This window comes from Myotis myotis, unplaced genomic scaffold (genome assembly GCF_014108235.1).
Source record: "Myotis myotis isolate mMyoMyo1 unplaced genomic scaffold, mMyoMyo1.p scaffold_m19_p_6, whole genome shotgun sequence".
Taxonomy (NCBI): domain Eukaryota; kingdom Metazoa; phylum Chordata; class Mammalia; order Chiroptera; family Vespertilionidae; genus Myotis; species Myotis myotis.
The window spans coordinates 8,168,009-8,181,579 of NW_023416368.1; the positions used below are offsets into that span (position 1 = coordinate 8,168,009).

General features: G+C 48.6%; 1 protein-coding gene across 5 annotated transcripts in view; it reads right to left on the bottom strand.

Moving 5' to 3' along the window:
- The window catches only part of WWC1 (WW and C2 domain containing 1), a 118,999-nt gene that overhangs the window by 42,898 nt on the left and 62,530 nt on the right, over positions 1 to 13,571 (bottom strand). For all 5 annotated transcript variants that reach the window (XM_036312698.1, XM_036312697.1, XM_036312695.1 and 2 more), the window contains exons 4-6: positions 7,047 to 7,123; positions 5,659 to 5,738; positions 145 to 274 (exon numbers count right to left, since the gene is read on the bottom strand). In XM_036312698.1, coding sequence (XP_036168591.1) covers positions 145 to 274; positions 5,659 to 5,738; positions 7,047 to 7,123 — 287 coding nt within the window. The remainder of the gene's footprint in view (positions 1 to 144; positions 275 to 5,658; positions 5,739 to 7,046; positions 7,124 to 13,571) is intronic.

Consider the following 13,571-nt stretch of genomic DNA (forward strand, 5'->3'; position numbering starts at 1 on the left):
CCACGAGAGAGCTGTGACATGAAGAAGCTGACAGCCAGGGTTCCCTGGTCCATCTGACTTAAGCCTCGGCGCTCTGAACTGCCTGGCATAGGAAGGTGCCCAGGAGACATGGAGATGGAGCCCACATCATGGGCACTTTGGTACCTTAATGAGATCTTGCTTTTCCTTTTCTCCACAGGTGATGGCCTTTTTGATGGCTTTCGTTTCTCTCAAGACAGCCTGAGCTTCATCCAGTTTGTAGCTGCCCTGAGCGTCAGACATTTTCTTGTCAATTCTAGGAGACAATCAACGGGAAAGGTCAAAGATGGGGTGAGAGCCCTAACCCGTTTGGCTCAGTGGAGAGAGCGTCGGCCTGCGGACTCAAGGGTCCCAGGTTCGATTCCGGTCAAGGGCATGTACCTTGGTTGCAGGCACATACCCAGTAGGTAGTGTGCAGGAGGCAGCTGATCGATGTTTCTCTCTCATCGATGTTTCTAACTCTCTATCCCTCTCCCTTCCTCTCCGTAAAAAAATAAAAAAATTAAAAAAAAGATGGGGTGAGAAACAGGGTGTCCCAGGAGAAAAGCACAGACCACAGAGCTTCCTTCTCTCAAAAATTTTCCTCTCTCTGTCCTGCCTATGGAATAAGGCAAAGAAGGACCATGTTCAATTGCAAATGTCCCTAGTGTGGGGCTGTAGAAGCAAGACCACTCTTGAAGTCCAGGGTACTCTAAGTGTCAGCTCTTACAGGAAGCCTTCCCGGATTACCTCCCAGGGTCCTCCAGGCTGGGCCAGGTGTTCCCAGAGCACACTGCACCTAGCTGAAACACTGCATTCATTACGCTGTTATAATTAATAATTTGTGTGATCGTGTCATTGACTCTGGCAGGCTTGCATGCTTGAGTAGCTTTAGTGTCTGGCATAGACCAGTCCTTTAATCCGGCTATCTCAACCTCAGAACTCTTGATCGTTGAGGCCGGATCATTCCTTTTTGTAGGGGGCTGTCCTATGTTTGATGTCATCCCTGGCCTCTGCCCACTGGATGCCAGTAACATCTTGACCTTGGGCATGGCCCTCAGCCACCAGGAGCCTATTTCCTCCTCTAAGAAAAGCTGGATAATGTCACCTGCCCAGCCATGTCACAGAGCAGTGAGGAACATCAAGGGGGATAAAGGATGGAAAATGGGGTGGTGAACAGGGAGCCTGCAAGCTGTAGACCAGCGGTTCTCAACCTGTGGGTCGTGACCCCTTTGGGGGTCGAACGACCCTTTCACAGGGGTCGCCTAAGACCATCGGAAAACACATATATAATTACATATTGTTTTTGTGGTTAATCACTATGCTTTATGTTCAATTTGTAATAATGAAATTGGGGGTCACCACAACATGAGGAACAGTATTAAAGGGTCGAGGCATTAGGAAGGTTGAGAACCACTGCTGTAGACAAATGTAAGGGATTAAAATACTTCTCGCCTGGAGTGCTCCCAGGCTCATCCAGGTCCTACATACAGGGTCACTGTGATGGGGGGGAAATACAAAAAGCGAAGGGTCATGATGTTTTCGGAAGGTCAGACCACACCAGAATGGCCGGGGTCCCAGCCCCCAGGGAAGGAGGCGGGGATGATGACAAGGTCCAGGGGGCACAGAGTTTTAACTGCTTCACACTTTTGCCAAAGGCAAGGAGGCTTGATCCAGGGTGGAGAAAAAGCAACTTGCAGTGGAGGGAACACCACAAGCCCATTATCCAAGGAACAGAAACTGCTCAGGGGCATTCCTTTCTGTGTCCAGCTAGAGTAGGCGCCAACCATCCTGAGCTAAAAATAACCTGAGTGGGGAATCAGGACCCGCAGCAGGTCTCCATCCTGGTCTCATCGGCTGTGTCTCTGGGCAGGAGAGAGAGAGAGAAGGAGAGAGGGACGGAGGGACTGCGTCCTGGTCTCCACGGCACGGCCCTCCTGCTCCCTGTCCGTTATTTCAGCTCCTCAGAAAGAAAACAAAGCCCCATTTGTGTCTCCCACTGAAAACAGCCCGTCCATTCCTTTCGAGGACTCAGGCCTGGGCCAGCCTGCCAGGTCACGCGAGCTCGGGCACCTTAAATCTGGTCTCAGGTTTAGTTTGAGAAACTGGTCTAAAGGGAGCTTTCCGCAGCGGAGGCCGCCCAAGATGCTCCGAGGAGAGGAGGGTCCCGGGAGCGAGTGTCCAGGCCTGGAGGCGGCCCTGCCCCCAAAGGGGTGGTGGTGAGGGGAGACACCGTCTATCTGAGCACATCCAGGGGCTGGGGGCTCCCGGGAGGGGCTGTGCCCGGCTGGCCTCTGCCAGCAGTGAGGATGGCTGTGAATGCCCAGCAGGGCGAGACAGAAGCGGTCTGTCTGCGCCTCGGCTCCTCGCACAGCGTCTACCTGATTTCTCTCAGGGGCCTTAGCAACCCGGGCTCTGGAATTTGGCTCTGAGAGCAGCTCGGAGAGGAACTCTTTTGGGATTGGGGTGGGGAGGGGGAGGGGAACAAAGGGTCACCATTATGAACACAGTGAATGAATCTTTTTTTTTCTTTTTTTTTTTTTTAGGAAAAAGAAAAGTTGTGTGGTTGTGGGGGGAAGAGGGGGTGCGAGGGGTGTGTGTGTTTTAGGATTTCCAAATTGAGCAGCTGTCCTTTCTCTGTGCACCGCAGTCACAGGAGCCCGGCGGCCACAGCACAGCCATAGACAGAGAAGCGGGCAAAGGCTCTGACCGAAGCCACCTCCTCTCCATCCTGCCCAGGTAGCTCTCACCCGGGCAGGGCGGCCTTGGGGACACGCAGAAAGACACCACACTGCCCTGCTCCCACGGGGGCGGTGTGCCAAGCCTCAACTCCTTCCTATTCACACGGGCTCGAGGCAGCGGGCAGCCCCCATGCCCAGCTTTCGTCTTGATTTTCATTCTCCCCTAAGAGGTACCCTCCAGTCCCCATCGACCTTTTCTTTTGAAAATGGGTAGGTGACAATGAATTGAAGAAATGGTATGTTTCACTGTCTCCCATGGAATGCAGAGAGAAAGAGAAGGGTAGGAGGAAGTGACTGTACTATCCCCTATTAAGGGGCTTATGTTTTCTGGATGGGGAGGGGGTTACCTAGGATGATGCCAGGAAGGGACGTATTAGGACATGAGCTTCCGAATCCAATAGCGGTGGGTTCTAAGCCCTGCTCTGACGCTTACCAGTTTGGAGGCCTTGGGTATATTTTAAACCTCCCCCCCACCCCCCAGTACTTCATCTATAAAGTAGGCAGAACAAAAACTTCTCTTCAGGCCTAAAGACAATGGAAGGAGGAGAATGAGGCAGTGATAATCCTGGAATAGCCTCCAGTTCATCCGAGTTCCTTCCCAAGTTCAAGCAGGCGACTCTCTAGCGGTCACTCACCCCCCTTACACTCACTGGGCCACCCGTGGGTGCCAGGCACTGTCACGCATTTGGCGTGAATTTTCCAATTCCATCTTTACTGTTAACAGAGGGCTGATGTCACTCTCCCAAGTTCCCAGGGAACTGGGATTCAAACCTAGGCCGTCACCTTTGGAGGCTGCATTCCTACCCCTCTGAGCCAAGATGTGCATTAAGGCAGATGTTCCTGGCATGGAACACGGGGAGCTGGCTTCCGGCTGGAGCGTGGGCAGCCAGAGCTGTGCTGGAGTCGTATCGGGGCTGATATCAAACATCAGGAGGGCGGAGGGAGAGGGAAAAAATAGGAGGCTTGTCTTTGGGGTTTCAGCTCAGCTTACCAAACGACAAGAATTTTCAATGCTGAGACAGGGTGACAAAGTGGTAAAACAGGTTTGTGGTGGCTCAGAGCATAATGGGAAGGGTTCTCACCAGAAGCTCCTGAGGCCTGCAGGAGGGGGAGGCGGGCGGGCGGGCACCTGCTGAGGAGGACGAGCCCCTAAGGTGTGTGCTCAGAAGCTGCCCCGCTGCTAAGCGGAGGCCTGAGGAGGCTACTTGCTCTGTAGGTCAAAAACAGGCATTTTCTAAGCTCACATCACTGCCCTCCACTGTCCGAGGCACTACTGAAGATTGCCAAGAAGCAGAAACAAAGTCCCTTATCTTTCTTTTTGTTCTTGTTGATCCTCACCCGAGGATATTTTTCCCATTGATTTTTTTAGAGACAGTGGAGGGGAGCGAGAGAGACAGAGAGTAAGAGAGACATCAATTGGCTGCCTCCTGCATGAGCCCTGGCCAGGTCCTGGGATCAAGCTTGCAACTGGGGTCCACGCCCTTGACCAGAATCAAACCCAAGATCCGTCAGTCCGAGAGCCGATGCTTTAACTGAGCTAAACCAGCTGGGCAAGGTCCCTTATCTTAAAGAGGTTAGAATCCGGTTTGAGAGAGAGGATTGGCATACATAGATATGCATATATAAATAGCATATCTACATAAGCACTTATATTGAAAACCAGAATTTATAATATACAAAATGTCTTGTGTACAACCTGTAATACAAAGCCATACTTTCTAAAACCTTGTGTTGGGGAGAGAAGGTTCATGGTGAGTCACCCCAGGCAGTGGGGGCTTGGCGATGGGGTGGGAGGGAGAGGAGGGAGATGTTAATAAGATCAGCAGGTCCCTCAGCTGGTGGTCATAGTTCCCGAGACTAATAGGACTTGGAGGGAGCTATCCAAAGGCCTGGCACTCCGGCCACAGGTAGATGGGAGTGGACTTGAGGTTCAGAGGATGAGTCAGGGAGAGAGCAAGTGACCACAGATGCCACTGTCTGGACGGAGTGACTTCCCTGGATTCTGAGTGAGATGTCCGTGAGCACAGAGAAAGCTACTGAATGTCCCCCCTGGAGCTTCCAAGAGAGCCAGCAGGCGCCTTTAGGATGCCGGCCCGAGGAGCCCCGAGGAGATGCTGGGCGTGCCCAATGCCTCGGTCTGGGTTATACGCGTGGTTAATAGTAACAGGAAACTCACACCGATTGGGCACCTACCACGTGACTCAGTTTCCTCATCTACAAGATGGCGTGAGCTAAAAGAACGTTCCTGACCGAGCGGTGGCCAGGATAACACGAGGTCACCCATGCAGAAACACGGGAGTGCCCCCTCCGGGCACAGGGTCACTGCTCTTGGTACAATAACAACAATGACAAAAGCCCCGACAGAGCTCTCTGTCTTGCTTAGCTGCAAGTCGGCTTCTAACAGTGAAACATTCATTTGGTCCAGGTTCCCTGGACATTCCCACGTCACCCCAAAGTACAGTGTGCATGGCATCGCGCACGTGCTTCCAGTAATTCATTGTGGGAGATGCTTGTGCCCTCGGTGGAGCCCACCAGACGAAGCTCCGTTTTCGGGGCCGTGGGGGAAAGAAAAGAGCTGGTTTTGTTTTTGTGCATGTGGGATTCTGGTGGAGAGGATGAGACGGGGACACAGAAATGCTCAATACTTTTTTCTACAACTGGCTCATAAACCTCAACTGAACGGAGGAAGGGGCCTTTGCCGGCTTCAGGAATTCAGGGGACGGTGCAAACTCTGTGCTTGGAAATGATCCCGCTTCTCTCTAAAACCCGAACTTGGTGATGGCATGTTCGGTAAATGCCAGTGGAAAGAACTGAGATCCAGGGATCAGAGAGCCACATTTCGAGAAGGGGGGGGGGTGCGGGGAAGAGAAGGAGGCAGGAGGGAAGCATGTGGGGAGCCCGAGAGGGCAGGTGGACTCACTTCTGCAGGGTCTGGAAGCCATGCTCTTTGAACTGCAGCTCCTGCTGGAGGTGAACCATCTCCCTCTTCAGCTTGTTGACCTGGATGATGGAAGACCACACACGGGGCTAGGTCAGAGGCCATGTGGAGCTGCAAGCTGCTTCTCCCTGAGGGGAGCCCAGAGGCCCCCTTCCCTACCTGCTGCCCCTATATAATGACTCAGATCAACTGTGGTCACAATACCCCAGGGCTGCCTTGGTCTCTGCAGCTGCCCATTCAGTCGGCATCCCAGCCTGTTTGCCCTGCGGGTCATCCACAGCCAGCCCTCGCACCAGGGAAACAGGAAGTGGACAGGAGCTGGCTGATGGGACAGGGCCTGGCCTTCCCCCCGCCCGGCTGGGTGACCTGTCTCAAGCCACCGCGCCTCTCTGAGCCTCCCTTTCCTGTTCTGGTGGATGATGGCAATTCCCAGAGCCGAGAGTTACTGAAAGCAGGTCCTGGGCATGGGAGTGCTGTGCATGGATGCAAAAAGAAATGCAATAACTTCAGGGGGAGACTTGGCCCAGGAGCCAGATCCGGCCAGCAGGAATGCTTTTGTTTGGCCTGCAGTGTTATTAAGTTTTAAAAAATTAGTTGCTAATAATTAAATATTGAGAAATTTCACATACTAAGCCTAGATATAGAGTTCTCTGAAAATACTAGAAGATCTGCCAACACCGAGCCCGCATTCCTGCATGGCCACGGTAGGCTAGAGCTGAGATTCAACTACCCTGGTAGAAAGGGTTCCCCTCTCTAGGTCACAATCCCCACTGCTTCCTACTGCCTTCCCCCTGCATCTCCTCCCTTTGAAGTTTTCTTACAGGCATCTGAGTTTGCAGAACCTATCTGAAACGGAATTAAACCAGTGTTCAAAATAATGGCTTTACCTAGGGCACCACGCGGGGCCTGTTTCCTCATCAGTAAAAGGTACCGCGAAGTAGTTAAATAGGATCACGCAGGGCTAGCAGTAGCTAAGATAGCGCACTACACCACGGACTCTGGAGTACACCCGCGTCCCTGTGGCCCTGAGCAAGATAACGTCCCCCCTACGCCTCTGCTGGCTCATCTTTAAATGCAGATCTTGACAGGAGCTACTTCACGGGGCTGTCATGAGGACATGAGGAATTACACATGAAGCTCTCAGCACTGCGCCTTGCATACACGGAGTGCTAGCAATAGGGTGGCTGCTGTTACCACTACTGTTACTATGACGACAACCTACTGCTGCTACTACTGTTACTATTCAGGGCCTGTGAGTCAGCACTGGCTGCCCCTGCCTGGTCAGAGCATCCACTCTGTCTCACAGGGGGGCTAGTAACCTAAGGCTGCCTCCGTGACCCCCATCAATAGCACAGACCAGGAGGCCCTACCCGGGATTTTGCAGTGGCAATTTCAGCTTTCAGGATCTCAGGGTCATACTTAGAGCTGGAGGACGAACCGGAGACCACTGCAATGAAAAAGGAGAAAAAAAAGGTTCTGTAGAAGAAACACACTTTGGAAAAATTGGCTTATTTGGCCATCTAGATAAACCCAGAAAGGAATGAGTATTTGTGAATTACCTAAATGTCCAACCATGTGGGGTATGTTAAATAAATATGGTACATGCATAAAATGGGTACTATACAATGTATGTGATTTAAAATGATGGAGCAGAGACAATAGTGCGGTAGGCCAGGGGGGTAGGGCATGGGGATTGAAGGGGGTAAAGAGGGGGACGGACGGACATCTGAAATCATTCAACAATAAAGATACATTTAAATAAATAAATAAAATGATGGAGCAGAAGGGTACAGAACAAGGAAAAATGTCTAAAATGTATTGTTATGTAAAAACAATAGTTTATAAAAAAACTATAAAAAAAGAATAACAAATTAGGAAAAAATACACAGTAAACAAATACACACATGCTACATCTAGAAAGACCAGAAAGAAATACACCAAAAAGTAACTAAGTACCCAATTAAGAAAGAGGCTGTCAGCTTCCCCTTTGTGTTCGTGTCCCCTCACTAACACTCCAACAAAAAGGATTTTATATTTCAACAGGACCTTAGAGACCAGCTTTCAAGTCTCAAAAGTAGGTTTACAGCTGTTCCTATGAAAAATAATGTAATAATTAATAAATAATAATAATACAAGTGCCCTGGCCAGTGTGGCTCAGTTGGTTGAGCCTAATCCCACTGGTTCGATTCCCGGAGGTCACGGTTCCAGAAGGTCACGGTTCGATTCCCGGTCAGGGCACATGCCCAGGTTGGGGGTTCAATTCCCAATAGGGTGCATGCAGGAGGCAGCCAATAGATATTTCTCTCTTCCTCTCCCTTTCCTTTCTCTAAAATAAATAAAAACATATATTTTTAAAAAATAATAAGCCCAGCCGTGTGGCTCAGTGGTTGAGCATCAACCTATGAACCTGGAGGTCACAGTTCAATTCCAGTCGGGGCACATGCCCATGTTGCGGCTCGATTCCCAGTATGGGGTGTCAGGAGGCAGCTGATTGATGATTCCCTCTCATCATTGATGTTTCTATCTCCCTGTCCCTCTCCCTTTGTCTCTGAAATCAATAAAAAATATATTTAATTTACAAACAAAACAAAAAATAAATATAATAAAGATAATAATACAAGAACTGTTTCATGTACTCACAAATATAAATCTACTTTTTTGCCCCATCCTGTATATGAACACAGTTTAATGGTCCAACACAGTACAGGTTTTGCTATATATAAATACATATATATGTATATAAATATATATATGCATTTCATAGAATCCTATCCCCATATCTCACTCCCTAAGAGAGAACCATTTAAACGTGTTCAGCCAGTTTCTTGTGTTTAACAATATGTGTGTTTTGCTGCTTCTAGATTTTTTCAGTGTTAGGCGTTATTTTTAAACTTGTCTCTCTGGAGCAGCGGTTCTCAACCTTCTGGCCCTTTAAATACAGTTCCTCATGTTGTGACCCAACCATAAAATTATTTTCGTTGCTACTTCATAACTGTCATGTTGCTACTGTTATGAATCGTCATGTAAATATCTGATATGCAGGATGGTCTTAGGCGACCCCTGTGAAAGGGTTGTTCGACCACCAAAGGGGTCGCGACCCACAGGTTGAGAACCGCTGCTCTGGAGGCTGGAGGCTTAGGCTCCTCCCTTTCGCAGCCCCTATACCACACATGGTTTGGGTGGAAGCAAGCGTCAGTGTTTGCATTACTTTTACTCTGTAAACACTATTCGGGGCAGAAGCACGTAGCCGACGATGCTCACTTTTTCTTTCCAGCACATTTATTTTTTCTAGAGTTAATAATTGTCATTTTTATGACTGCCTACAAACTTACCACTGGTTTAACCTCACACTCTGCCAGTTATCTAAATCTCCTCACAGAGTCCAGGCCAGTACACCCCATTCCTCTTTTTAGCTCTGTCTTGCCAAGGCATGTGCCGGCTTCAGAGTGAGCTGCTTGCTCTCCGTGCACAGCTGGCATCCTGGGATCCCCTCCTTGCCACTCTCTTCTTTCCTAAATACCATGCCTTCCCCTCTGGGGCCTAGCCCCTCATTTTGGCAGGACACCAAAATGAGAAGGAAGTAAATTTTTTGAAATCTTGCATCTCTAAAAATACCTTCATTCTATCCTACACTAGTTTATAAGTAGTTTTGCTGGATATAAAATTCTAGGTCGTAAATGACTGTCCTTAAATTTTTTAAGGCATTGCTCTATCGTCTTTTAGGTTTCCAGGGTCACCATCCATTCAGAAGCCCAGAGCTATCATTTTTCTAGGACCTGGTTTTCTCTCGGAAAACTTTTAGGATCTTGAATCATTCCCAGTGTTTAAGTTGCACAATGGTATGACTTGGTGTGGTTGACTTTGATCCATTGTGTTGGGCACTCCCTGAACCCTTTCAATCTAAAAACTCTCCTCCATTTGTTCTGAGAACTTGTTCTGAATAATTTCATTGATGCTTCTTTTCCCATTTCCTCTGCTCTTTCTGAACTTCTATTACTCAGTTTTCCTGGCCTGGTGCTTTCTATTGTCCCCTTATTTTTCATCTCATTGTTTTTTCATTTTGCTTTTCAGAAGAGTGCCTCCATTTTACTTTCTAGTCTTCCTTCAGATATTTTCATTTCCTCCGAAGTATTTTAATTGCCAAAGGCTCCTTTGTGTTCTCTGTGGGTCCCTCTTATAAAATGCAGCATCCTGTTCGTGTTTCATGGTTGTGTAGTTTTCTCCTCCATGCACACTCCCCGCTCCCTCCAAGGCCTCCCATCGCCATGTTTGTTTTAATCTCTTATTTTTCCCATCCGAGGCTTCCCTCGGGCATCTGGATCTCAGCAGCCGGCTCACATCTAAGGGTGGAGGCCCTAAAAGCTGGCTGGATTGGAGCTTGTTGACTGGGCGACGGGTACGTGATTTGGCTGTACTGCTTCATCCAGGAATCCTCAATGTCAGTATCTTTACATCTTTTCTCTCTTTTTTTTAAATATATTTTATTGATGTTTTACAGAGAAGAAGGGAGAGGGATAGAGAGTTAGAAACATCGATGAGAGAGAAACATCGACCAGCTGTCTCCTGCACGCCCCCCAGTAGGGATGTGCCCGCAACCAAGGTACATGCCCTTGACCCGAATCGAACCTGGGACCCTTCAGTCCACAGGCTGACGCTCTATCCACTGAGCCAAACCGGTTCGGCTCTTTTCTCTTTTTATCTCTTTTCTCTGTTCAGCTTTCCCCAGACTCTTCTACTGTCCAGCCTGGGAGGTAATAGCCTGGCACCAGTCTGGGAACCGAGTGGTACCTGGGGGCTGGGGTCTCAAAATCCTGCCTGTCGACGTTCCCTTAATCACTACGTGTTCAGTCTGGAGCGGCCCCGCAGTGAACCTGCCTTGTGTCCTGCAGTCCAAACTCTCTTTTGTTCTCTCCAAAAAATAAACCTCCCGTCTTTTGCGGGTTGGGGCTGGGCAGTTACCAATCCGGGGAGGAGATCAGGTGGTCTGTTTCAGAAGCAACTTCCATCCAATCCTCTTACTTGGGACCCTCCTCACTTCATTCCCAACTCCACTCCCAGAAACACGTGCTACTCCCAATTCGCAAGGCTTCTGCACGTGTTTTTTAAATATATTTTTTTATTGATTCCACAGAGGGAGGGAGAGGGAGAGAGATAGAAACATCAATAATGAGAATCATTGATTGGCTGCCTCCTGCACACCCCCTACTGAGGGTCGGGCCCACAACCCAGGCATGTGCCGTTGACCGGAATCGAACCTGGGACCATTCAGTCTGCAGGCCGACGCTCTATCCACTGAGCCAGACCAGCTAGGACTGTGGGTGTTCTTTACAGATTATAGTGTTGTTGTTGTTTCCATTACCAGCCCATTTTTTTCTTTTCTCCGATAGGTCTGTCTACCAGATAGGTTGTCACCTGTCCCTCTGCCTCCCAGCTTCCACATTATACAGGGTGGGCAGAAGTAGGTTTACAATTGCTTATATAGAAAATAATTCGTAAGTAATAACATAAGAATAAGTTCAGTTTTTCACATACAACTGTAAATTTACTTTGGCCAAACCCTGTATTGCTACTTTGTTCTCCAAGTCTCCTTGTCCCTACGTGTGTATGCTTTTAAAGACCTTTTTCTAATCTTTTCCTAGTTTCAGGAGTCAGTGAAATCAGGTGGGTAGTTCAACTGGCATTTTTAACTGTAAGGCTCCCAATAATTTATTTTTCAAATTTCCTCTAACCAGCAGTGAGGAAGGAACACGGTGAGGTCCAAAAGAACCCAACTCTTCTAAGTTCTCACCTTTCAGGGGATGGGAGGACCCCAGTGTAATGCAAGAACCTTGGAAGTGGACTGGCTGACTTGGATTAAATGAAGAGAATTGGTTTTGAGGTCAGATGCCCTGGTATAAAGGCTAGCTCCATCACTTTTTACCAACGTGACCGGGAGGAAATGACTTCCCTTCTCTGGGCCTCAGTTTCTTTCCCCGTAGCATGAGAACAGCAGCATCTCGCAGGACTGTACGTGTCTATGTGTGTGTGCAAGTGGGGAGGGAGGTTACGTTAGACGACACATGTAGAGTGCCCCCAGCACACTGCCCTGCAGGAATAGAACAGGCACACACTAAACGGTAGTTCTCGCCTCCTTCTCCATCGAGCTAGGGATTGGACCAGGGGTGACAACAAAGTCTCCATCCTCAGGGCAGGGCCCACAACAATCAAGGGCAGGTGGCAAAACTCTCACAGGCCCTGGCATGCCATCTGCGTTAGAAGCCAGGCATGTGGCCTCACCGGTCTATCGACGTGCTCAAGAGCTGGACCTGGAAGGCAAACCTGGCTTGTAAAACCCGAAGACAGTCATGAGGAGGCTTGGGCCACCTCTTTTAACTGGGGACGCTTGGGCTGGGGGATGCCCCAATTCCTGGCTGGCTTGGATCTCACATCAGGTTACCTGAGATGACCCTAGTCCCTTCAAATATAAGTTCTGTGTGTGTGTGTGTGTGTGTGTGTGTGTGTGTGTGTGAATCCTCATTGGAGGATATTTTTTCCATTTGTGTTAGAGAGAGTGGAGGGGGGGGTGAGGGAGGGACAGAGAGAGAGAGAGAGAGAGAGAGAGAGAGAGAGAAACATTGATGTGAGAGAGCCACATCAATTAGTTGCCTCTCCAATACAACCCACATTTCCTAGAATCAAACCCACAATCTTTTGGTTCAAGGGCCAGTGGTCTAACCACTGAGAAACACTGTCAAGGGCCAGGTTGAAGTTCTTTAACATTCAAAATAGTGGTGTCTTTGAGCCTGATGGTGCTCTCAGGAACACCCGGAAGTCACATGATAGGACTGCATCATTAACTTCCTATCATTGATCATGAGTTCAATCTTACTGGTCCCAAGCATCTGTTCAAAATTTTTGTCATGTCAATGAATTAATAGTATCAAATAATAACTGTGATTGTCTGAGAGCTTAAGAATACGACAGGTACTATTCCAAACACTTTCCTGTTGTTAACTACTTTCAGCCCCATAGCTGAAGGTGATACTGTTATTATGTCCACTTACACGTGAAGAATCTGAGGCAGAGGGAAGTGGCATGACTTGTGTGAGGTCACACAGCTAGTCAGTTGCATATCCTGGATTTGGACCTGGGCAGTCCAGCTCCAGAGTCCATACTCTCAAGACATTCTGGAAAGTGTTTTCAACCAAAAAGAATATTTATTCAGCCATTAAGATGTTCTAAGGTAATCATGTTGCCTAGACCAGTGGTTTTCAGCTGGGAGAATTTTGCCCCAGAGGACACATTTGACAACGTCTGGAGACATTTTTAGTTGTCACAACTTGGGGTGGGGGTTACTTCTGGCATCTAGTGGGTGGAGACCAGGGATGCTGCTAAAGGTGCACAATATATAGGCCCCTACAAGGAAGACTTATCTGGCTCAAAATGTCAGTAGTATTGAGGGTGAAAAACCCTGGCAGACAAATACGGAAATGCAGACAGAAAAATAAGCAGATATATTGTGATACATGCGATGAAGAAATAAACAAAGAGCATTACTGGGGCTTTGGGGAGGGGAGTCTGCTGATGGAGTTGCTACAGTAAGCCTCTCAGAGGCAATGAAGGATAAAACTGGAAGGATGAGAAGGAACCAGTTGTGCAAAAGGATCAACAGAAAAACATTCTAAGCCGGGGAATAGCAAGGACGAGGGGAAAAGTTTCAGGGCAGACTACCGGAGCAGAGGGTGAGCCTAATGACTGACAGCATGAGATGGGGTGGGCATGGCTGGCAGGGACCATGAAAAGAGCAATGAGAAGTCACTGAAGATTTTTTTTTTTAAATTGTAGTAAAATAGCCCTGGCTGATGTGGCTTAGTTGTCCCAGGCACCAAGAGGTTGCCAGTTTGACTCCCAGTAGG